This window comes from Myodes glareolus, chromosome 26 (assembly GCF_982192425.1).
Source record: "Myodes glareolus chromosome 26, mMyoGla1.1, whole genome shotgun sequence".
Lineage (NCBI taxonomy): Eukaryota > Metazoa > Chordata > Mammalia > Rodentia > Cricetidae > Myodes > Myodes glareolus.
Genome location: NC_142051.1, coordinates 23,341,710 through 23,368,433, shown reverse-complemented (window position 1 = coordinate 23,368,433; position 26,724 = coordinate 23,341,710). Strand labels below are relative to the sequence as shown.

The following is a 26,724-nucleotide window of genomic DNA, read 5'->3' as shown; positions in this document are numbered from 1 at the left end:
CAAACCATACTTTTATTTCCGTTGTTCCTTCAGAACTAATTTTGCCGCTGAACGGTATTTCAGTTCCTAAGGCCGTTGGAAATAACATGGTTTCCAATGGTTGTGACCCACAGAGTGAAAACCATGCTCTAGTTTTAAGTTACTGAAGTTAGGTCCTATTTGTGCCCTCGTTTGTTTGTTAATGTTATTTAAAGTTCCGCATCCATAAAGACCGATTTCTAGAAACTCCTCTCAAACCTACTGCTGGGCTGGAGAGGCAGCTCAACAGATAAAGTGTAAGCACCAGAATTCCTAACTCCAGAGCACATAGGAAAGCTAGGCAGACATGCTGGCTACTTGGGATGCCAACCTTCAGGAGGCACAGACAGGAGATCCTAGACTATCTGGAGTTAGTAGGCTTCAGGTTCACTGAAAAACTGCATGATGTTGACTGGGTCTCTGCATGCATGTGAACATACATTCACAGAACCATTAAATACACGCACACACACACACAGTGATAGCAATAGGGGAAGAGCTACAGAAGCCTCGTTCCTGTAAACTCTCAACTCTTAATTTTTTTGTTTGTTTTTCATAGATAAGACAAAAGCAATGGCTTCTGTAACTAATGCTCACACTTCCAGCACACAAGCAGCTCCTGCAGCTGCAACGACGCCTACACTGTCTTCCAGTCAGGGTACCCCTACGTCACCTATTAAAAAGGTAAGCCAAGACTCAGTTTTGAAACATACATGTATTCAGTTTATGTACCATTTGCAGGACCTGGTTTAAATCGTTTGCAATGTTTATAGTTGTTTCAAAACATACCATATTTTTCTGCTCTTAATATGTAATTTCCTCTGAACTGTGGCATAGAGGGGTGTTTTTGCCTTTTGTAATTGATAGTAAGTTGATTGATACTATATTGATAATAAAGTATATAAAGTTAATAAAGTATAGCAGGAAATCAAAACCTTTTATAATATATAAATTGGCAGGAATGGTAGTTTTTATTTTCAATAAGCTTTTCTTTCGAGAAACTCAGGTTTTTATTTTTTTGTCTCTTTTAACTAGAGTCATATAATGATAATTACTCACCTTGGAAAGCACAGCATGAGAAGTCAAATAAGGCCCAAAAGTCAGGGGAAAAAACAATAATCTAATTTTTTTTCCAATTTATGACCTGGCATGCCACTGTCATATGCCAGTAAATGCATATTAGAAAAACCAGACTTGTTACTTGTTTTTATTTTGGGTAAATTACTGTTTTTCTTACCAAACAAAACCAAGATAAATAAAATTAATAATGTAAAAATTAATTGAGAGATAATAGCGTGACCAGCGATGAAGGATAATCCCAAAACTTCGTTTCTTCTGTTGCCCCCTCCCTTCCACACCAAAGCTCAAAGCTCTTTCCTAGTGGTGTGCTGCTCGCTCTTAAGCAGAGTAATGGGAAGAGCTTCCCATGTGCTTTTCTTAACCTTCGGGATTCTTCATACATGCTTGTCCTCAGCAGCCCTTACTTACCTGTAGTGAGCTCACTTGTTTGTGCCTTCTCCAGAACATTTAAAAATGTACCTATTGCAGTCACCATTAACTTTTACCCTGATTATGTCAGTTCTTAGGACCTGTTATCCTTCATTCCCACAGTAAAAATAATCATGCATAGGAGAGTTAACTTTGATGCAATACACAGTTTATAATAATATAATCTGTGCTAATTAATGTGTGTGTGCAGGTTTTCCAGATTGTGCTTCAGTAATACCTTTTATTGATTTGTCTGGGTAGAAATTGGACAACTTGGATGTTGTGTTTGGTTATTGTATCTCAGTCTTGAGATGTGTTCTGTTGTGTATCTGGCAGTGTTTGGGTTGAGGGGACTTGAGGACTGATTTTAAATCCTCACTAATAGTATATATAAGAATTTTCTTAACCTCCTTAGTCAGTATAACTCTTCTGAAATCCTGACTGATGGGGCTATAACTTTGTAGTAGAGTCTTTGTCTGGATAGTGGGGAAAAATAAACAAAACTCAACCTAAGAAAAGCCTAAGAGAAAAAAGAACATCAGTTCTCAGTGCTGGAAATATATGGGTGTCACTGGTGCATAGTTAGCGCATCAGGACACTGGTGGGGTGAATTGTTTCCTTACCGCTCTAGGACTGAGTGCTTCTTGGATTCTCCTAGAACTCGAGTTCTTAGGACTATAACTACATATGCATGACATGAAATGCTCTTAAACTTTGGTTCCATTTTGAACATTGCTGTCAGATTGCTAATTAACTAGCATTAGCAGAGTTTGACTGAGCTATATTCTATTTCACTTCTACATCTGTCATGTGCTTCTTCCAAGAATACTAAATTTGTGTTTCTTTCATTTAGGTATTTTGATTTATTGTTTACTAAGACCGTAGGATTATTTCAAGTTCCCATATGCCACTGCTAATAGCTAGGCAAGATCAGCTATGTCTTTTTTGATAATTTAACTAAGCAGTTCTTTTCATAAAGATGTAGAAAAAGTTACAGTAGACTTCCTGTGTTCAGTTTTCCTTCTCAAACACAGCTTACTTTTTAGCTGACACCTAATACACTAATGAAAAGTACTTTGTATCTGTGTAACCTTAGTGGAAAAATATCGTTCCTGTAAGGAAAAAAAAAAAGCTTAATTCAGATCTTAGTCTTGATTCTGTAATTAAACTGAATTAAACATTGCACATCTATAATTTATATATTTGAAAAATCTCATGTAACTTAACTTGAAGATCATATTGTTTGAGTTTTTATTCTTAAGATTTTATAAACAATTTGGACAAAACATAAAGACATAATTTACTCAAAATCTGAACATTTTTGATGATAGAAGAATCTTACAGTATGGCATAATTTATATATAGTATTTAGACTTTTATCTACTTTAGCATTTAGTGTTTTTAAGTATTTTTTAAAGGTTTTGCCTATAAACAATTAGAGACTTAACAAATGCAAATTTACTTATAAATTAATTTGAAAGTGCATTAGTATTGACACAAAGTTTTTTTCGACTGTTCAACCTTGTCTATCAGAGCCTAGACTATGGATTTGTATGTGTGCACTCACTCCAAGGAATACTCACACGTGGAAGCAAGCAGCGTGTTATTAAATGTCACTTTATAGTCCTTTAGTATAGAAGACCATTAGCTAACGATTAGATGTGTTCATTTTTATTGACTTAAGTTTTGATCCTTAAACTAAAAGAGCAAAAGCATATGAATAATGCCACATGATAATCTGTGGGAGTCTCATGTTTGAAACTCAGCTTGGTCTAGGGGTGCAGTTTAGCAGCGAGCTCTTCCTAGCATGTGTGATGCTTAGGTTTTCACCCTCAGCCCTTACCCCGTCACCACCCAAAAACACCCACAAAGAACTGAAATTAGAAAATACATAAACCATCATTTTAATTTCAGACTTTAAATTGGTAGTTAATAATATAATTAATTAAATAAATAAGCTTACGGAACTTTTTCTAGTCAAAATAGCTATTGGAATTCCAGCAATTCATAGAACCAAGGAAGTGTGAACTATATTTGTTTACTAGATAGTGAAAATTTAGAGTTTGTCAAGCAAAACAATAATTTTATGAAGACATTTGTGCTATGGGTACGTACAGTACGTCAATGTTAGTGTACTGGTGTAGATGAAAGTGTAAAGGTGAGGAAAGTCCATTCGGTGTGAGGATGTAACCAGAGCATTTGAGAGAGATGGATAAGCAGCACTTGCATTGAGAAAAAGCTTGCATAACTTGACTGACAAGAAACAGTGAACAGCCAGGCATGATATATAATAGGGAACTGAATTGATCGCTTTAGCTTCATCCACTTATATACAGAGTAAAACAGGAAATGAGGGTAAGTTATGGAATGCCTTGATTTCTGGGGTAATAATTTGTTTAATAGTAAGGATCACAGGAAATATGTGAGCAGTGCTGTGAGAGTTCATTCCCTATATATTTAATGATGATGAGAGAAGGAGGAAAGATTGCCCACGGTGATAAAGTATATAAATAGGGACATAGCCGTGGACTTTTAAAAGACAGAAGGGAATTTTGAAACATGGTCCCTGATTTGTAGATTGAAGAGAATGACAGAAAAATAACATGATTGCAAAGTTTTAAACAGGGGACATTGAAGAGATAACATTGGAGCCTTTACTAGAAATAGAAAACGGATATTTTGGAAGGAAAAGCATTTGGTTGATACATGTTAGGTTTTAAGTTCCAAATGCAATTTAAGAGGTCCATTCTATAGGTAAATAGGATTTAAGTCGAGGGCTAGCAAGATAACTTAGTGGGTAAAGACGTTTGCCATTAAACCTGGAAACTTAGGTTCAGTCTCTGAAGCTCATGCATTAGAAGGAAAAAACTAAACCCCATAAATTGTTCTCTGAGTTCCTCACATGCCATGGTACACATGTACACACATGGCAGGTAGGTAGGTAACTAGGTAGATAAGTAGGGAGGGAGAAAAAGAGGGACTTTTTAAATTAAGAAATTTAAGACTAGGAATCTGGGCATGTTGGCACATGCCTTTAATCTCAACACTCTAGAAACAGAAGCAGGAAGATCTCTGTGAATTTAAGGCCAGCCTTGTCTACAAAGTTGAGTTCTGGGACAGCCAGGGCTACACAGAAAAACCCTGTCTCAAAAAAAATTTAAAAAAAAGGAAGGAAAGAAATTAATTAATTTAAAACTAGGAATTTAGGGCTGAAGAGATGGCTCAGTGGTTAAAAGAACTGGCTGTTCTTCCAGAAGTCCACAGTTTAATTCCCAGCAACCATATGGTGGCTTACAAACCATCCTTAATAAGATCTGGTGCCCTCTTCTGGCTCACAGGTATACATGCAGACGGAATACTGTATACATAATAACTAAAATCTTTTAATAAAAAGAAAAGACTAGGAATTTAAAGGTTGAACTGAATTAGAAAAGCACAAATTTTAGAATACGCTTAGTAAATTCAATATTTGCCTTGAAATAGAAAGCTATTTTTCAACCCTTGGCAGAAGAAGAAAAGAAAGAATATCTAGAAGCTAACTCTTAGAGATCTTCTGTTGAAAGAATAAACACAATCAGGTTGTCAACCAGAGAGAAACAAAGTGGTCTAAGGAGTAAGAATGGAGACATGGTGTCCTGTTATAAAACAAGAGAAGGAAATTTCCAGAAGGTAGTTACAGTTAAATATTTCAGTAGGTTTCTTCATGTACCAGCTCAAAATGAAAGGTACTTTTAAACATCTGGACCATCTGATTCTAAATCCTTGATCTTTAATATGGAGGTTTATCAGCTGTTAAAATATAGTGATGTCATTTTCAGAATTGGTATTCTTGCTCTCTTTGTGTCTAGTCTAAATGAGTAATAGTAATAATTTCATTGTGTGCATGAAGTGTTACAGTAACTCATGCACAGAACTTTGCTTAGAGCTAGACAGGAGCAGACATTTGTTACATGTTGGCCTCTGCTGTACACGTAAATGTTATCTTCTGTCTGTCTGCTTTCTCATGTGGGAAAAAATTCATTTTGCAGAAGATGTAGTTGGAGCAGGGGTTGATAAAATATGTCTGGTAAGCCAATGCCAGTTCACTGCCTATTTTTACATAGCAAACAAGCAAAGAATAGCTTTAACAGTTTTAAATACTTGGAGAAAATATCTAATACACCACTTGTGACACAACACAATTTCATCGCCCTTGAATAAACTTGTTGGAGCATAGGTCATTCTTTCATTTATGATCAGCGTTCTGCAAAGCTTAAAGTGTAGACTTTTAACACAGAAATCAAAAAACATTTCACTCAGTGCCTAACACACTGCATAGAATATCACCATAGTCTCAGACCTGGTGTGTGTGTGTGTGCACGCGTGTGCGTGCATGCATATCTGTGTACTACTGAATTACATAGCTATTTGTAGCCAAGCATGTGGGCATACTCCTAGAATCCCAGCACTAGAGAGACTGAGACAGAAGGATTGTCACATCAAAGCCAGCCTGAATTGCATCCTGGAATGCTGTGTCCAAAAGGGGTATAGGGACTGCTCTTTTTTTTTGTTTATTAGGTATTTAGGTACAAATAAGATCATGACAGCTTGTGTTGTGTCCAGGAGATGTTACTGTACTTGTCCTTAGAGTTCTTGTTTCTTTGTTTCATATCCTGAAATAATTCAGTGTGCATTTGGAGAAGTGTGAACTAACTAGACTGTTGATGGAAATTAATCACAAAATACACCAGAAGAATGTTAAAGGTCCACTAGCATCTGTCAGTATAACTGAACATTGTTAACCTAGAGATTTTAGCAAATTTGGACCATGAATAAAAAGGCAAGACCTTGTTACATTTAGTTGTTATACTCTTCGCTCTGTACATTGAACATTATAATTTGCAAATAGATAAGGTGAAGTTGGTACAGTGAACTATTTAAGGATAACTAATATATTTTTACTACCGCTGAAAACCCCTGAAAGTAGAGTTTTATGCCTAAAAATAGTTTTTAACTAAAATGTTGAAGTTAATGTTCATTAGGAAAATTCAACAGTAAACTTGAAGTTATATTTGAAATAATATAGGGTGTGTACTTCGCTGAAAACAAAATTCATATGCAGTAACTTGTTCACTCATGCTGTATGACTCTGTATGACATTAAGTGGTTTGGAGTTTCCTTTATTAGATTCTTCCTCATTACCTCTTGCTGAAGCTGGAGTTTGTTTCAGTGTCTTTCAGAGGTTAGGCCGCCACACAGTTATTGTGCATCAGTTCATTATAAAGATGAAATGTAGGAAAAAAGTGTTGTGTTTTTTTTTCTTTGAACATCCCTTTTCTCTTTTCATACTTTCAATCTATATCTCTTGACCTGTCTTATTTTAATTGGCTTTAGTTTGATTTCATTGCTTCTCTCATGCCTGTGGAGTCAGTAGATCCTGCATCATGGAGGCAGGGCTTGCGCAAAACTGGCATTGTGCTGGTGCCCAGTAAGGGCGAAAAATCCATGGTGAGGCATTTCTATGTGCAAGAATGTATATTGGGTTACAGCATAACAAGCTTCGTATGAGTGTTGATTCGAAAGATGCATGGTTTAAGTCCTTACGGTGTGCTCATTTTTTTTTTCTGTATCTGCATCATAATTCTCCGTGTGATATGAAGTGTGTAGTGTGTTTTTGTAATGCTAACCTCTGGAAAGGTGGTCTGTTTACTCTTTTAAGGTTTAGATCTTTGTATTTTTGCCTTAAGACATTAACCTTAGTAAATGTTTTCTCCTGAAATTGCCACTTAAAATCCTAGACATTGTCTGTAAGCTGATCGTTTCCAACTGAGGGCCGCTGTGATAACTTGTTGTTTTTGTCCTTCATGAAATGAAAACAGTTTCCAACGTCAGCTACAAAAATTTCTCCCAAAGAAGAAGAAAGAAAAGATGAGTCCCCTGCGTCCTGGAGGTTAGGACTTAGAAAGACAGGCAGTTATGGTGCACTGGCGGAAATCACTGCAGCTAAAGAGGCCCAGAAGGAAAAAGACACTGCAGGTGTAATACGTTCAGCTTCAAGTCCGAGACTCTCATCGTCTTTGGACAATAAAGAAAAGGTAATCTATTTCAATAAACTGGAACTGCTTTTTCAGGAGCATAACATCTGCAAATCAGATGCATTTTTTATGAAGCATCATTAGACCCTAGGTATCAACTTAATTCACAAACTTTATATTGTAGAATGCACCTGTTTTGTGAGTTCCAGGAAGGTCAGTTGCATTTACTTAAAACTTTAAATTTGGGGAGAATACTAAGTTTTTGAAAATTCTTTTCAATAATTGTTTTAGATTTACTTACTTTATTTGCTATGCATTTTTTAATTTTAACCTAAGGAAAATGAAAAGAAAACTGGTTGAGCCAGCTATTCTTCATTGCTTTTGTAGTGTCTGATTGACTGTATCAGTTTTAAAGTTCAGGAACTAAACTGTGAAAATACTGAACAGGAAATTGTGTGGCAGTATAAGTATACCTCATTAAAAACCTTTTCTTAAGGTTTTCAACACAGTTTTTTTTCATGCGTGACTTTTCCTGTTGTCAGGAGAAAGATAGTAAAGGAACAAGACTTGCGTATGTCGCACCTACAATCCCAAGGAGACTAGCCAGTACATCTGACATTGAAGAGAAAGAGAACAGGTATGTGCAGTAGGGCTTATATTATGTGTTCCCTGCAGAATCTTTATTAGCTTCCAGTGGTGCTAGCAGGTGAGGACTGGAACTATGTGGTCCTCACAGAACACTGGCTCCACAGTCCCTGAGTGACAAGGGTGTACAGGCTTGGTGTGTTCGTAAATGATAGCCAGGCATTGTTGCTGGACCAGAGAAAGGAAAGTTGCCAAATAAGAGGCAACACTAATGCAGCATCTACCAGAATCTGAAGGGTGTTCTTTTCACAGAGACTCTTCAAGTTTGCGAACAAGTAGTTCTTACACAAGAAGAAAATGGGAAGATGATCTTAAAAAGAATAGTTCAATCAATGAAGGATCCACTTACCATAGAAGGTAATAATGTCATTTGTTAGTAGCTTCTCTATGTTCTTATAAAAACAGCCCTCAATTTAATATCAGTTATACACATTTTTTTAACTACCATATCTTTTTTTGTGTGTTAAATTATAATTTAGAGACACAGTATATATGTAAAGATGGTGTGAACTTGCTCTGTGTATATATTTAATTAAATTTGGTATATTATGAAGTATCCTTTACAGTCTAACACTTCTAAAGAACTTCTTATGATTGACTAAGAAATAGATCATTGTCATAATTGATTTAGCCATTGTCTATGATCTGGAACATTGCTATTTGGACTAAGAGCTATGAAAGTATTTCCATTTAAAATCTTGGTGTTAGAGTGAGAGAGAGAACTAAACTAAAAAAGAACTTCATTCTCAACTGAGAAAGGAGAAGATGTGAGCACATGTAATGTAGACATGGGTCACTCCTAAAGATCTATCCCATGGCTAAAAACTTTTCTTCACAAATGCCAAATGCTTTATTTTGCTTAAATGAATCCATTCCATGTATTTGTTAGAGCCAGCCTGCGTGATCATATATGGTCTAGCATATTCTAAAAATGTGCAGTATTGACTGTTATTGAAGGCATTTGGAGAAGGCATAAAGTTCTACACTATCAAATTAGTGAATTTAATCTATACTCTAGCAAGTTGTAGGTGCAACTCTTGGTGCTGGAGCTGGTGGTGATGATTAGGAACACAGTTGGTTTCCTAGAGTGTGAAATTGTGTGATGTATACAATAGTGAATATAGAATACACATACAGACACATCCTATATAGAAATGACTCTCTCCTTTAGTTACTCCTTTGGTAGAAGACAAGATGATTTGATTAGTTCTAGTGTTCCAAGCACCACATCAACACCAACAGTTACCTCTGCAGCTGGGCTTCAGAAAAGCCTGCTCTCCAGCACAAGCACTGCTGCAAAGATTCCCACGGGGTCCTCCGCAGGCACACAGAGCAGGTGAGTCCCGGAGACAGTCTGTGTTCAGGTCTACTGTGTGCTTATGTACGTGCATGCATTGTTGTGTAGAAGAATGTGGGCTCTGGATTTTTTTATTTACCTTATTAAAATTATTCTTAAGCAAAAATTGGTTCCAAAACCAGCAATTATGCATGTCTGGGGAAAAAATAAACCTAAGGTCTTGAATTATATTGCTTAAAATAAAAATTTCTTCGACAGCTCTGGTTGAGCTTTTTGATTGCTAATTGCAAGAAGTCTTACCTTGTGTTTTTAAAAAATCCATCCCTGTTGTCACATGTTTCAGCTTCTAGAAATTGCTTTCGTTGTTTAGCTGTTTTCCTTTTCTCTTTTTGTGTTGCTGCTTATGATGCTATAGTGCCTCAGATCGTTTGTGGGCTGAGGATAGTACTGAGAAAGAAAAGGACAGTGCTCCTACCGCAGTGACCATTCCTGTTGCTCCAACTGTTGTAAATGCCGCAGCTTCTACCACAACCCTGACTACAACTACTGCTGGCACTGTTTCCTCCACATCAGAGGTCAGGGAGAGACGCAGGTGTGTAAAGGTCCTGACAGTACTAGTTCTGCTGATATGCTTGCCGAGTTTTTGGTATTTGTGTTCTTTGCTTGTTTGTTTTGTTTTGTTATTCCCAGAGATGTGGTAAGTGTATTAGCTCCTTTCTGTCGCTATGATAAAACACTGTGGCCAAGGCCACTATAGAAGAGGGTTCCAGAGAGTGAGATTCCATGATGACAGGGTGCTGAGGGTAGCACCAGGAGCATTAGGCCACATTGAAATCTCAGAGCCCACCCCTAATGACATACTTCCTCCAACAAGGCCACACTTCCAAAGCTGCCTCAAATAGCTCCAACCAGCTGAGGGCCAATTATTCCAGTACATGATCCTAAGGGGGACATTGTCATTCAATCCAACACAAGACTGTGTCTCTACTAGGCTAACAAATGAGAAAGTATGCATCAGCTCCAGCCAGGAAAATTGACAGAGCTAGCAGCTTTAACCGTTACGCTTGTTGACCCATCTCTGAAAGAACTGATGTTTGGGATAATCTAAGGCAAAGCCAGACAGTTGCCTTCTTTGTGTGTTGGTGCACACACATGTGTGTGTTATGAAGACCTAAAGTTACTTAGGAGAACACATCAAAATTTATAGTTCTCTTTGCAAAGGAAATAAAATGTATTTGAAATTTTTTTAATTTTCACCTTAACATTATTGGACTGGCAATGTAGCTTAATGATGAAGCCAACGCTTCGCTCGCCAGTCCTGGGCCCACTCTTTACTCCTCCTCCTACTGCCTTCCTAGTCTTGCTTTTCCTCCTTCTTTCCAGGTTCTTCCTTCCTTCTGCTTCCTTCTTCCTCTTTTATTCTCCACTAGGAGTCAAATGCACCGAGTTACACTGTGAATAGACACTCGGGTCTTAATCATGATTTCTAGGTCAGAATTTTTTCTTATATGAAAAGGTCGTTACTATACATACTTTTTTAACTTCCAGAATCTTTTCTGCCTCAACATTCCATGTTTTAAATAAAATTCCCAGTAATGAAAATCCCCCGCCCCAAGAATCATCCATTGTTTCAGAACTCAGTATGAATGTGTCTCCCACCTTCCCATTCCCCTCCATGCCAGGGCTCAAAACCAGTGCCTTGTGCATTCCAGGGGAGTTCTCCAGCACTCAGCTTTCAGACTAATTCTTACATCAGGTTTATTGATGGCCTTTCAGGAGACAATTGACATGTGGCTTTCAAAATTAGTATTAATTTTAATGAAGGGTGTTAAAAAGAGTGATTTCAATATAATGCTATCTTTACTTGGGAAGGATTGTCAGTTAAAGACGTAGAAGTAAAACCAGGGCCCTTCACAGAGAATTTGCAAAGACTGCCACTCCCGGGTTTTCCAGGTTTTCATTTGGTTTTCAGACCCTTCGTCTTAGTTTCCCATGCTTTCTGCCTGTCTGTCTGGCAGTACTGTCTGCCTTCAAGACCTCAGCCAATCCCTTTCTGGATTTCTTTCCCTCTTTGTCTCTGGATGTTGGCAGTAGTTACCCTTTGGCTGTAGAAATAGGGTGACAGATGAAGACCTGCTGACATCATCTGTTTCCATGGGAGAGGTGAATTTGGGAAAGTGTGCAGATCAACACCACGTTGCACACTGCTTCATCCTACCTTCCTAGTTTCCCTTCTCTCTGACCTGATGTGTCTGCAGATCCCCGAATGTAGATTTTTTATATGAGAACCAAGGATTTTAGCTGAGGCCCTTATGCTTAGACAGCAAGTATGCTTACCCACAAGTCATCTTTGGAACCCCCGACAATTATTTTTGTTGTTGTTGTTATTTAAAAGTAGAAACACTTACATCAAACAGGTAGAATATGGTAGAAAATATTTCAGTGTTTAGTGTTTGTAATTTACCATAATTTTAAATGCATAGGAGTGTCTTACAAATGATTCCATATTTGCACATAACTATTGCTTTAGTATAGTTACTCTCTTTCACCATTTTCCCATAGCTCTCCCATTTGTCTTTTAAATATAAAAAGACACGCCTTTAATCCCATCATTCAGGAAGTAGAGGCAGGTGGATCTCTGTGAGTTTGAGACCAGCCTGGTTACAAGAGCTAGTTCCAGGCCAGGCCCTAAAACTACAGAGAAACCCTGTCTCGAAACACACACACACACACACACGCACACATGCGCACACACGCACACGCACACCTGAGGTAGACATGGACATAATGGCTCATGCCTGTAATCTCAGCAACCAGGATAGAAGCCAATTTGGGCTTACATAATAATTTCCAAGACAAGACAGTCTTGACTGTATAGTAAAGCCCTATTTTAAAACAAAACAAAACAAACACGCTGGGCGGTGGTGTGTCCATGCCTTTAATCCCAGCTCTCTGGGGAAAGGAAGGTGGATTTCTGTCCGTTCAAGGCTAGCCTAGTCTACAGAATGAGTTTCAGGACAGGCTCAAGAAAAGAAAAAAAAAGCTATAGAGAAACCTGTCTCCAAAACAAAACAAAAATATATTTACTCAGGACTGGAGAAATGACTCAGTGATTAAGAGCACTGGCTGCTCTTTCGAGGGGACTCAGGTTCAATTCCCAGCACCCATATGGCAGCTCACAACTGTCTGTAACTTAAGTTTTAGGGGATTCAACATACTCACACAGAGTATACAAAAGTAAAACAGCAGCATACATTAGATAGATAGATAGATAGATAGATAGATAGATAGATAGATAGATAGATAGATAGATCGATCATAGATAGATAGATCGATCATAGATAGATAGATAGATAGATAGATAGATAGATAGATAGATAGATAGATAGATAGATAGATAGATAGATAGATAGATATTTTGGGGGGAATATATTTACTCTGGAAAGAAAGAAGCTTAAGTGTGAAATAAGAAGTATGTTACTCGGTTTTTTAAATATACAATTTGTTTGACCAATTAAAATACCATTACAAGTAAATATAGCATTTCAGCTAATAAATATCAGTAAAATAAAATTTTATAAGATAAATCATTAGAAAAAAATCTTTGATAAAAAAAAAAACTTTGTATTGGTTGATAGACCAGAGTTTTATGCTAATTGGAGACAGATACTGCACAGAAATTTAAAGTGCACAGATTTTACAACCCCTTTCAATGAGTAACTTAGCTCCTTAACCTGTATATGGTCAACGGTTATGAAGAACTAATGTTTGTGGGAATTTGGAAGTGAATTTAAAAAGAATCCAGGCTTACTGGAGTAAAAGGTAGGATGACAGGTTAGTGCTCTTTCCCATAAGGGTAAAATAAATAGTGAAGTGGGACTGGAGAGATAGCTCAGTGGACAAAGTAGTTGCTGTGTAGGTGTAAGGATTGGAATTCAGACCCCCATCGTCCGTATAGATGCCAGGTGGTTGTGGCGAGGGAGCTAGCCCTGGGTTTATTAAGAGACTCTTCTTCGATGAGTAAGTTGGAACACAAACAAGAAAGACTGCTGATGTCAACCTCAGGCCTTCACATGCAGTACACACTTATGCACACATACATACATACATGCATAAACATGTCATTCCCCCCACATACAACCAGAGCACACATGTACACATGAGACAAAAAAAGAATGAAGTGGATATTTCATACAGAGCTGAATTCAAAACTCAGTAGTCCACGTTCCTACTTTACTTACAAAGCAGCTCATGAAGACTGAAGTGATGGATGTAGCTATCTGGAGTCTTACTCTTATTTTAACTGGACAAGCTCTCACTTTAGATTTCATCTTTTCTTTTTATCTGGTAAAATTCACAAAAAGCTCATATGTGCTAAATGATTAAAACAAATAGCTCTATTTCCCAGACTGAGGAGCAGCAACATTAGTAGAGTGCCACACAAAAAGAAAAAGGAGAAACAAGGGGGAAATGTCCTTTATTTAAATTTTAGTAAATACATGTTACTTCGTTTACCACATTGTAATTCTTTACATGTGATTGTCCTAGAGAAGGCTATAAAATTAAACCCTTATGATACACTAGAACGTTTCTTAAATTTTAATTCAAGATTACTGAGTTTTCTCTTCCTCTTTTCAAATCTTGTGACATAGAAAATTCTATGTAATTGTTAATGGAAAAATTGGCAGTATCTGTTACATGTAAGTAAAAACCAGGAAAATAGAATGAGCATTATAAAACAATGGTAGAATGAGTATACCAAGCTTAGTGTGGCAGAGCAGGTGAAAGGGTGTCAGGTCGCAGATGCACTCACTTACACATCATTCACTTTGTAGCGTCGCTGATGAAAGCATGTATAACAGGATCTCAGTTAAGATTGTAAGAAAAATTCAAACTAAGGAAGAGTTGATAGACAAAATGTTTTGTATTGGTTTTTTCCTCCACTTTTAGAAGAATACACTAAAGTTGCAGAAAACAAGATTTTTAAAAAATTAAAATTTGGGATTATGAATTTAGGTCATAACGAGTATTTTTGTGAGATTCATTCAGTAAGAAGGAATTCTTTTGTGGGATGCCTCGGTTACAGGAGAAACCCTCCTTACAATAGACATAGTGCTTCTTGACAGCAGAAAGACGTCTTCTGGGACTTAGCTCTCATGAATTACATTTTCCTGACCAAGATGTGATACTCAGCCAGATGAACCTATACAGTGTATCCTGAACAGGCTGTCGTAGTTAGAGCTTCAGTTCCTACAACAATCATCATGACTAAACACAACTTAAGAAGGGAAGAGTTTATTTCAGCTAATGACTTGTGGGCCACTGTCCAGGGAAGTTCAGTCAGGACCTCAGGGCAGCAACCTGGAAACCTGGAGCAGGAGCTGATGCGGAAGCCATTGAGGAACTCTGCTGATTGGCCTCCTGTCCATGGTTTGCTCAGCCTGCTTCCTCATAGCACCCAGCACCACCACCCATAGTGAGCTTGGCCATTTCACACTAGTCATCAATGGAGGAAATGTACCACAGGCTTGCCCACAACCCAGTCAGGTAGGAGCATTTTCTCAGTTGAGGTTCCCTCTCCAAGTGACTAGGACTTGTGTTAAGTTGACATAAAACCAGCTAGCACCGAGGCCATAAAAACAGCTTAATTCAGAATAATTGCTGGTATGTAATTTTGGTTTTCTGTAAACTTGCCATTTTTTTTTAACTTTTCTGAGTTGCTCCTCATTGCTGTAGTCAGAGTAGAGGCAGCAAAGAAAGGCGGTCCTCTCATGCGTAGTCAGACCATTGAACTTTACCTAACTGCTTAGATCAAAGTCAATAATTAGAAATAAGCTTGTCATCTGACAGTTACTTATCTAAGAAAATGAATGCTAAGAACAATGAGTCATATATTCTAGTCTTAGTTAGACGTCAGAAATAAAGTATGGACAGTAATAGTAAGTTCCTTTGTGTTTGAAAGGAATTAAAGTCTCTAAAGAATTTTGGGTGGGGTGAAAGGGGGACTGTGGATGATTTTAAGGAGTTTGAGTATGAGATGTGCTGCTAGATTCTCTGAGGTTGGAGTTTTACAGGTGGCATGAAAGTGTAGTCAGCACCGGAGTTTAATGTGCTTTAGTGAACAATGTCCGGTTACAGGATAGACTGAATCACAAATTGAGAGTAGTAAAGCTGACAGGGAGCCCCCTTGAAAGTTCATTTGAATAAATAAGATCGACTTTGGAGGGCAGACCAGGAGGGATAATCTAAGCCCACCATAGAACTCCTGATGGTTCCAGACAGATGAGGGTTCTGTGACAAAAAGTGATCATGACAGAACTGGCCCTAGCAATGCTGCTTCCCCAAGAGGCAAGTCTTCTTCCCCTTTGTAGATTATTCAGTCCTTGATCAAAATGTAACAATTGTAGCTGGGCAGTGGTGGCTCATGCCTTTAATCCCAGCATTGGGAGGCAAAGACAAGTAATCTCCAGGAGTTCTAGGTTAGCCTGGTACAGAGTGAGTTCCAGGACAGCCAGGGAGGGCTACACAGAGAAACAGTCTCCAAAACAAAACCAAAGAATATGATTTGTACTCAGAGTTTAAATAAATAACAGGAGTGTCCCCATCTAAATACAATCGTTCTGACATTTACAATAGAGACTTTAAGGCAGACATCTCACACATCATCTAAGAATGCTAAAACAAACACAAGCAGGCCTACAGGGAGGGTTTAAGGAATTTGAAGTCAGGTTTGTGTAGGAAGAGGCCTCTTGTTTGTCCCAGCCACCCAGATCCAGAATAATCACACAAAAAGTGTATTAATTAAATCACTGCTTGGCCCATTAGCTCTAGCTTCTTACTGGCTAACTCTTACATCTTAATTTAACCCATTTCTATTAATCTGTGTATTGCCATGAGTCTGTGGCTTACCTGGTAAAATTCCCAGCGTCTGTCTCTGGCAGCTCCATGGTTTCTCCCTGACTCTTTCCTTCTCCCAGCATTCAGTTCTGTCTTCCCCGCCTACCTAAGTTCTGCCCTATCAACAGGCCAAGGCAGTTTCTTTATTTATTAACCAAGAAAAGCAACACAGAGACAGAAGGACCTCCCACACCAGGTTTGGAAAGAAAGATGTACCTAAAAATATTGTAGATGTAGAAAAGATAGCCCCCTCCGTTTTTATATAATAAAAAAAATGATAGAACGTGGTCCATTAAGTGGACAGTGCTAATAAATAGGATTTGTGGGGCTCTAGAGAAGTGACATGGAATGAGTTGTCTCTCAGTAGAGCTTAGATCCACCCTCTCCGTATCTGTGAGTTGGCACTTTGCTAGTGAAATACTTATGTCTCTTTCAATAGAGCAAGACATAATCTTCAGTTCCCTGGTTTCTTTTTGAAAACTAAGTTACATTATTTTTTAAGTTATGTCATTAAATAAAGCGAGAAAGGAATTGGCATGCTGTATTAAATATAACTAGCTTCCTGTCTAGAGAGAAATAGAGCTTACTCAGTGGTTGAGAGCACTTGTTCTTCCAGAGGGCCCAGACTCGGTTCCCAGCACCACATGGCTGTTGGTAGTCACGTGTAACTCTACTCCTAGGGAGATCCAGTGACCTCTGTGGGCATCAGGCAGGCAATTAGTACAGACATACATGAAGGCAAAACACCCATACACATAAAATAAAAAAATAAGAATGGTCATACTGAATTAATGAATTTCAAAGTAGGTATAGAGACATTTTCTGAGGATTCTTTTTTTTAACTCATTAAACACTATGCTTGCTTGTTTTAAACACAAACATTGGTGACTATTTCTGTTTATAAATATTGAATCTCCAACTGACCATTTTTATTTGTTACTATAGGTCATACCTCACTCCCGTTAGGGACGAAGAGTCTGAATCCCAAAGAAAAGCAAGATCTAGACAAGCAAGACAGTCTAGAAGGTCAACACAGGTATATTTATGCGTATGATATAAAGAACTTAGAGATAATTAGTACACAACCTTTTCATTTTCATTTTGCTGTGTGAATAACCGGAAAAGATAAAGGTTACTGTAGTTAACCTTCCATAGCTTTTGTATATAAGGTTACACTTTGATATCACATTGTCTTTTTTCTCTTTGAGTATTGTTTCAATCCTTAGTTCCTAATTTGGTTTCTGGTACAGTGTATTCATAGGTGTTAAAATGAATTAATCATATAATGCTTTTTGATTTTTCAAGACAAGAGTTTCTCTGGGTAGCCCTGGCTGTCCTGGAACTCACTCCGTAGACCAGGCTAGCCTCGAACTCAGATCCTCCTGCCTCTACCTCTTGAGTACTGAGATTAAAAGCAAACACACCACCACCTGGCCATATAATGCCTTATAATTGTTAAAGTCTCACGAATATGTAGAGGTGGAGGAATGGATAATAGGCCTGGTGCTCCATATTGAAAACACCTAATGAACAAATCTACAAACAGTATCTCTCAGGCTAGTTACTGTCTTACTTCCTCCTCATCAGTCTGATTATGGTAGATCTTTTTTGAAGTTGAGGAACTCAATAGTCTGGATTCAACTGTTTGAACCTTATTATTACTTGTCTTTCAAAGCATTACGTTGGCTGGGTCTTAAGCTACTTTTTCCATTTAGCTTGTTTTCAATAGTCTAACCCAAAAACATTGCTTACTTATTGAAGTAAGCAATTCAATATTATTATTAACCTCAAGTTAATGTGTGAAAATTAATATATATAATATATATATAATATATAGTGTATATATAATATATAGTGTATATATAATATATAGTGTATATATAATATATAGTATTATATATACTATATATACTATATATACTATATATACTATATATACACTATATACTATATATACACTATATATATATACTATATATATAGTATATATATATAGTGTATATATAATATATAGTGTATATATAATATATAGTATATATATAATATATAGTGTTTTATATAAACGGATTATATGTATTGGCTCTTCTTCTGAAATTAGGAACATATAATCAGATTTTTCAGTCTATCTTAGTATTTTGTTACTTTATGAATGTACACAGTTTCTTATTTTTAGTTATGACTTTCCCGGTTACTATCATTGTTGCTCTTCATAAAATGAATGTGATTTTATATATTAAAATTACATTCATATTTGATTTATCGGCTTGCAAAGTATTCTTTGTAAATGGCCTTTCATGTGTCTCACCATTTATGCTTTTTGATGTGCAGGGAGTAACGCTGACTGATCTTCAGGAAGCTGAAAAAACAATAGGAAGAAGTCGTTCTACAAGAACTAGAGAACAAGAAAATGAAGAGAAAGAAAAAGAGGAAAAAGAAAAACAGGATAAAGAGAAACAAGAAGAAAAGAAGGAGTCAGAAACATCTAGAGAAGATGAATATAAACAAAAATATTCCAGAACGTACGATGAGGTAATGCTGTGGGCAGCACAGCTGGGTCAAGTGTCATGGGTGGTTCTTATGGCTCTAGTGTGCCGAGATGTATGGATGGCCTAATAAACAGTGTATGAAGTACGTGGGCAGCTTTGACTGGAATCTGAATGACTTTGGTATGGTGAGGATAGTACTTGTCCCTTGAAATCATGTTGTGTACTTAATATTTTCAATGGGTTTTTACTTTAATGTTTCACAGACTTATACACGTTACAGACCAGTATCAACTTCCAGTTCAACCACTCCATCATCATCCTCTCTTTCTACTGTAAGCAGTTCACTCTATGCTTCAAGTCAGCTAAACAGGCCAAACAGTCTTGTAGGGATAACCTCTGCCTACTCTCGGGGATTAACGAAAGAGAATGAAAGAGGTAAGAAGCCATGTTTTTTTCAAGTAATCCTTTGGGTAGGTTTCCCTAGTTAATAGTGCAACTAAAGAAGAAACTCTTCAACTGGTGTACTAAACAGAAACAATGTGATCGGTCACGTTCCATATGGGTCTACGTTTTTGGCACATTCAAAGACCCCTGTATTCTTGTAGTATCGATGCTGTTTGCAAGGAGGAAGCAGAAATCATGTTTATGTTGATTTGCTTTTAATGAAAGATAGATAGGTTTTTCAGATGGAAAGGTTTGTCCTTAGAATGGAGGTGGAGTGGCTGTGACGTGGTAGAGTGGTCAAGCAGCAGCTGGTACAGGGATCCTGCCATCCAGCCGTCGTCGGTTTCTGTTCGTTTCCTCTCGCATTAGCATCATTGAGTGTAACCTGCTGTCACACATTTTAACTGGAGTCCTGGTCTTCCTATCAGTTCCCTTGTTTTCTGCTTGCAAATATCGTGTCTTTGGGAAATGTCTTTATTTTGAACAGCAAGAAAGTAGAGATAATTTGTTCTCATGACCTTTAGAAATGTGTCTCAATGAGAGATTGAAATGTATGCTTATACCAAATATACACCAGTACTGATGGAGGCAGAAATGATTTTTAATTGAAGAAATGTAGGCTTCACAAAAGAGGCTAACTTAGAATTGGGGTGTGGGTTGGTTTGTTTGTTTGTTTTTTAACATTTGCTTATTTTGTGTGTCCTGGGCAAGGAGGATGATGGGGCACCTGTGCAGGTTGAAAGCCAGCTTGTCAGAGTCTGTTCTTTCCTTCCACTGCGTGTGTCCCCTGGCTTGGCAACAGTTGTATTTACCCACTGAACCATCTAGCCAGTCCTAGAATTGATTTGACATATGCTTGTAAAAACATTGTCAGGATAAATTGCAACCATGTGGTTTATGTAATCCATAATAGAAGGAGAGAAAAAAGAAGATGAAAAAGAAGGTGAAGATAAATCACAAGCTAAATCAATCAGAGAGCGACGGCGACCTAGAGAAAAGAGACGGTCTACTGGAGTTTCCTTTTGGACACAAGATGTGAGAGCCTGTTAAAAATGCTTGATAGTATACTTAAGTGCTGCTCAGAGTTGTTACATCCTTAATCATCAGTCCACGTATTAAATTTTAAAATGCTTTATAAACCGTCATCAAATGTGTGTGTGTGTATGTTTATATAGAGAGAACCTGAGTAAATGTAATGTGTGTATATATGTGTGTTTATATATATATATACAACCTGAATAAACATTTTTAGTAATTTTACTAAATTTTTTAGTAAGTTTACTAAAAAATAACATTTTTAGTAATTTCTTCACAAAGCTAAGGGTCAAATTAGGGCACCATGCTTTCTAGGTAAATAAATGCTTTGTTGGTGAAGTACAACCTCAATCCCAAAAACATTTTTATTAAAGTATGATGTTTGTCCAGAAACATAATTAATAAATGTATAGCTTAGTGACAGGATAAAAATGGTGATACAAAGCCCCCATATTCTTTCTGTTTTATTGTCCTCATTTTCAAAGTCAGCTAGTAAGTGCATTTGAGTACAGCTGGGTTCTGATTTGGAAGTACATCTGTGTTTTTTTTTTTTAATATTTATTTATTTATTATGTATACGATAGTCTATCTGTGTGTGTGCCTGCAGGCCAGAAGAGGGCACCAGACCTCATTACAGATGGTTGTGAGCCACAATGTGGTTGCTGGGAATTGAACTCAGGACCTCTGGAAGAGCAGCCAGTGCTCTTAACCACTGAGCCATCTCTCCAGCCACCATCTGTGTTATTATATGTAGCAATACATTTATTTTCATTGTTATAAAAAATTTGAATCTCTAAATTGTATACATTTCTCCATTGTAAAAACAGAAGGTTACAGCCGGGTGGTGGTGGCACACACCTTTAATCCCAGCACTAAGGAGGCAGAGGCAGGTGGATCGATGAGTTTAAGGCCAGCCTGGCCTACAGAGTGAGTTCCAGGATAGCCAGAGCTACACAGAGAAACCCTGTTTCCACATAAAGGGTGGAGTGGAGGCACTTTCTTCTCATAATTTTTTTTAAATTTTCAGAACTTTTATTTTCAGTTTACTTTTGCCATAAACAACATACTCCTGTCAACTTTTTCTAAAAACTTAACTTCAGAGGCTTAGTTTTCTTCATTTTATTTTATATTAACAGTGTGATTACATGTAGTACAAATAATATTGGCATATACAATTTAAAATATATAAGGGGCTGTGATACATGAGGACAGTATAGATTATGGGACATGTTAAATGATGTTGAATATTTTAATGTCTTTACATTGTCTGGTATGAATGAAATGCTTGTATGTACACTTGAGTAATCAAGGATGTATGCGGCCGGGGTTTTTGCTTTAAGGGAAGTCAAATATAATATCCAGACAGAACTTAAGACCCATAAAACAAAAAAATAAAGATTTAGGAAATTAAATTTAAAGAAATTTACCTTAAAACAGAATTGTAACTTATAGCTTCTGAAGTACAGTCAAAAATATTAAAAATAAATTTTTAAAAAAGTAGCTTAGTTTTGAAAGTTGGAACATAATGCATAAATGATAAGGAAAAATGGGGGGAAGCGAGTATGTTTTATTTCCTTTAAAATTTTTAATATTGACCCTGGGGGTGGTGACGCATGCCTTTAATCCTACCCCTCAGGAGGCATTGTTAGGTAAATCTCTATGAATTCAAGGCCAGCCTGGTCTATAGAGTAAGTTCCAGGACAGGCTCCAAAGCCACACAGAGAAACCCTGTCTTGGGGGGCAAAAAAAAATTAATACTGAAAAGTTTGAACATATATAAAAGTTTCGTGGTATATTCTGCACAGAATCATTTTAAATTCAGAAAGTCAAAAATATCAAGTGTTCAACATCTATGTCTATTTTTAAAACTTGATTTGATCGTGTGCTTTAGAGTGATGAAAATGAGCAGGACCGGCAATCGGATACAGAAGACGGCTCCAACAAGAAGGAGACCCAGGTAAATGGCCTTACCCCGCTGAGTACACTTCTCAGTCACCTTCTAACCACGCTCCACTGCGTCTGTTCATTCACAATGGTTACTACAGGCTGTAGTACCCATGGTGGGTAGTGTGAGTGATGCTTGGCTCAGGTTTGGGTGACTTAAATAGGGCATAGAGAATATTTTAGAGGTGATAGCAGGAGGGGATCTGTAACTGTCAGAATTAATCAAACCATACGCTAAGTGGGCACAGTTTATCTTAAACTTCAGAGTTGAACAAGTGAAAAAGAAATGAAAAAGTAAAACTGAAGAAGTGTCAACGTATATTGACCAAGGGAAAGACCTGGAAGGTACTCAATAGTGGCAACAATCTAGAAGCCGTAGATTCAGCTTTCATTCCTGAAGATGACAGAGTTGTGATCTAAAGAAAATATGCCTCTGACTTTCTTTACATGTTTTTAGAATTGATCCTCCAAAGCAGTTTTTCTTCTGTTCATACCTTAATCACACCACGTAATAGAGGGTCTTCTGAAAAGACACCTCCCCATCAGTAGTACAATTGCAGCTCTGTCTTCCCCTGGCTGTTTTTATACCTCTGCTAGGATAATAAAATATTTAAAGGTTCTATTCACATGTACTAGGTAACTGTGGACATTGCTTCTAGGTCCAAGTATACCTATTTTGACTCAAAAGAAGCTTTGATCTTTAGGTCAGTAGGTAGATAGCCTGCACAGTGAGTGCATTAGTACCGAGCTCAGCTCAGCAGATACACTCGCTTGCCACATGGGCCTGGGAACCTAAGTTAGATGCGTAGAGCCCACATGGCAGAAGGAGAGAACCAGGTCCCAAGGGTTGTCCTCAAGTATGTACCCTACACACACACATACATCATCATTATCATCCTAAAATGTTAGTTAAAAAGTACATATCAAAAGCCTTAAGAGAATGTTCAAGGTTTTTAAGTTTATTGTTTCCGTTTCTAAATATTTATTCCCAAGATGTAAATGAAGTATGTAAAGATAAATCTATAGAAAATACATTGTAGCATTCCTTGTAAAAGAAAACGTTGAAAATAGAGAAACTAAATATATGTGTGTAAGTTCCTATTACTTGTATTGTATATGGGTGTTATGTTACAGAATAGTTAACAGTTAGTATCTAGGAGTTAGATGAATGGATGGGAAAGCATAGAAGTTTATATACTATAGACATTTACATGAACTTATTACTTAAAATATATAAAGGGTACTTTTAATTTGTAAAATATTTAAATAGGGAGCAAGGGCATGCTAAGTGAACTAAGCAAGACACAGAAAGACAGGTACTGTATGGTTCCCCTTATTCAGGTGTCTAACAGTGTCAGACTCATGAAACAGAAAGTCAGATTGTGCTCACCAGAGGGGATAGGAAGAGAGAGCTGAGTGGTTGTGTGTTAGATCTCATGGCATTGTGAACATATGTAACACTATCTATTACACATAATTTAAATCATTTAAATTTTGATTTAAAATTATTTAGAAAGTAAATTTTATGGAGTTTGGGGGTCACAATTTAGCTTTAAGAAATAATTAATGGTAACACCAAGATTCTTAAAGACAAATAGAACTTGAACGGTGAGCAAAACTGGTAACAAATGTGGCGTGTACATATTTAGTTGTCTGAATAGTTTTTAGAATTTACTATCTCTAAATTTTAAATCTTTTTGAAATTGTTAAATGTCTATAAAACTGAAGAATTAAGTCAATAAAATAAGCAACTAAACACGAGCAAGACCAAAATTAATTTTGCAAAGGAAATTTGAACATACTTTAGAATTAGTCAATCTTTGTCTGAGAAAGATTAAACAGTTCTGAAGAAACACAGTTATTTTAGGACATGTATAATTATCCAGAGTCAAGAGTTTTAAAAACCAGTTCTGAGTAGTTGCTTTACAGAAAAATATAGGTGAAGTGATAGAAGGGGAGACTAAATATCATCCTTCCCAAAAACTTACATTCATCCCAATTGATGACTGTGTGTCCTCGTAACCATTTCGTGGTGAACATTTCCATTTAATGGGCACTTCAGTGTAGCCACAACTTTTCTATAGTTCTTATAGGTTAATTGCTAAATCTGGAAGGAATATAAAGCTGTTTTTAGAGTTTTAGATAGACTGTGTGTGTGCTATTCACAGAAAACATGATATCCACTTGTCTGCCTCATACCAAGTCTTTAGAAACAAGGATGAGTAAAGTGGTTGCTTTGAGGAGTCGTAAAGTAAACTTTCTTTTGTCACTTTCTCCTGCTGAGTGACAATAAGTAATGGATATTTTTCACAGTCCTTTTTACTTTTCTTCTATTTAAAAAATTATGTATGCTCAGTTTTGTAGGAATTCAACAGAATATGTTTCAAAATGAAATTGTAAGGTTTTGTCCATGCAAAAATATAGTGATTCTGTATTCTACACTTTCCCTAAAAATTATTATACTAAAATGAAAGCATGAATAATAAGTTTCTCTAATAGTGTAAATATCATTGTTACATTAGATTTTCTTTCTCAATTTCAATTAGTAGTTTAATGAAAGAATAAAATTTAATATGCATCTTATCTTTTGTTTTTACTTTCTAGACGGATTCTGTTTCTAGGTATGTTGAATTTTGCTGATTTTCTTCTCATTTTTACCATTGATAAAGAATGTGCTACTGAATACTTAATAAATTTTGTAGATTTTTAGAATTAATTGGGCAATAAAAATTATAAATTAATTTTAAATTTAAATTTATAATTTAAAATTATAGATGACTTAGACTGGCAGAATAACTCAGGAAGTGAAGTGCTTGCTGGCAGCAACCTGAATCAGTGTGCAGGACCCATATAGGGGAATGGAAGAGCCAGCTCTCTCAAGTTGTCCTCTGACTTGTTCATGTGTGCTGTGGCATACACACACACACACACACACACACACACACACACACACACAATTAAAATTTTATAAGGCATACTTTTTTAAAGATTAACATAAGATTTCAGTCAGTGATGTCATATGCCTTTAATCCCAGGACTCAGGAGGCAGAGACATTCTAATCTCTGAGTTCAAGGCCAGCCTGGTCTACAGGTCAAGTTTGAAGTCAGCCAAGGCTACATAGAGAAACCGGTCTGGAAGAACTAAAAAAGAAAAAAAAATGAATTAAGATGACATAATCACTGTTAGTAGTTTTCTGTGTTAGGAATATCACTTTAGATTAATTGGTCATTATAGTAAATTACTATGAAGGAAGAATTTCCCCAAATCTCTACAGTAGTGTTATGTTTTCCTAGGCTTTCCCATGTTTTCCTAAGTTATTTGAACATTGACCATCTCACTATTAGTATCAGAAAGTGATTAAAAAAAATCCACACACAGCCAGACATTTATTGAATTAAGTATTCAATACCTTCTCTCCTAAAAGAAAATGGATAAAGCTGGGCATTGGTGGCTGGTATCTTTAATTCTAACAGCTGGGAGGCAGATGCAGGCAAATCCCTGTGGAGTTTGAGGACAACCAGAACTACAGAGCTTGTTGCAGGACAGCCAGGACTACACAGCGAAACCCTGTCTTAGGAAAAAAGAAGAAAGAAAATGCATGAGTGGAGATATTTTTTCCTCACCATCTAGCTCAGAATCACTCAATTCTTGATTCTAATCTTGATCTAATTTTCTTGCCAACAACTGCTGACCATGATCCTTGTGAGACCTAGAATAAATTTCATGTCCTGATGACTCTGTGGACTTGTAAAGCAGTAGCGCTCATCAGAAGAGGTCATCTGAACTCAAACCAAATAACCAAGGAATTCAGTTACTGACAACACACGTGTCCTGTTTAAGACAAACCCATTGTTGACATTTAAGAAATTTATTCATTAATTTCATCAAATTTAACATGCTACTAATTTTATACACTACTATATACCACCAAAAAACAGACAGGCGCCATCAGTTGGACTGTAATGAATTGTGTTATAAAGTTATAACATGATAAAATGTGAAAAGGTTGTTTAAATCTAAATAATTTAGTATAATATGAAATTAACTTTGATTTTAGATATAGAAATTAAGAATAACTTCCTGTTTATTATGTATCACAAAAGCTGATAGATAACAAGTTAAAAAGACTATTACTGTTTGGGACTATTAAGGTGTTCTAGACTCAGTGTGTACTAACATAATTTGTGGAGCCTGTAATAAAGGTTTTGATTTCAATTCATCCTTTGCAGGTATGACAGCGGTTCCACGTCATCGAGTGATCGGTATGACTCCTTGCTGGGTCGCTCAGGCTCTTACAGTTATTCAGAAGAAAGAAAACCTTACAGTAGCAGGCTAGAAAAGGATGACTCAACTGACTTCAAAAAGGTATCTAGGTTATTTAGTTTTACGTGTGTGTGTGTGTGTGTGTGTGTGTGTGTGTGTGTGTGTGTAGTCTGTAAAACTTGCTTATACAGA

The 26,724-nt window shown here is 36.8% G+C and overlaps 1 protein-coding gene across 6 annotated transcripts in view; it reads left to right on the top strand.

The window, feature by feature from the left end:
* Window positions 1-26,724, top strand: part of Ppp1r12a (protein phosphatase 1 regulatory subunit 12A) — a 113,603-nt gene that overhangs the window by 75,759 nt on the left and 11,120 nt on the right. For 2 of the 6 annotated variants that reach the window (XM_085683377.2, XM_048418589.3), the window contains exons 9-21: window positions 578-702; window positions 7,365-7,580; window positions 8,063-8,157; window positions 8,418-8,522; window positions 9,337-9,501; window positions 9,878-10,054; window positions 17,305-17,395; window positions 18,688-18,888; window positions 19,109-19,280; window positions 20,203-20,324; window positions 22,216-22,281; window positions 24,873-24,889; window positions 26,499-26,634. In XM_085683377.2, coding sequence (XP_085539503.1) covers window positions 578-702; window positions 7,365-7,580; window positions 8,063-8,157; window positions 8,418-8,522; window positions 9,337-9,501; window positions 9,878-10,054; window positions 17,305-17,395; window positions 18,688-18,888; window positions 19,109-19,280; window positions 20,203-20,324; window positions 22,216-22,281; window positions 24,873-24,889; window positions 26,499-26,634 — 1,688 coding nt within the window. Of the gene's footprint in view, window positions 1-577; window positions 703-6,879; window positions 6,994-7,364; window positions 7,581-8,062; window positions 8,158-8,417; window positions 8,523-9,336; window positions 9,502-9,877; window positions 10,055-17,304; window positions 17,396-18,687; window positions 18,889-19,108; window positions 19,281-20,202; window positions 20,325-22,215; window positions 22,282-24,872; window positions 24,890-26,498; window positions 26,635-26,724 lie in introns of all 6 variants that reach the window. The other 4 variants (XM_085683378.2, XM_085683376.2, XM_048418593.3 and 1 more) reach the window with 4 other exon arrangements.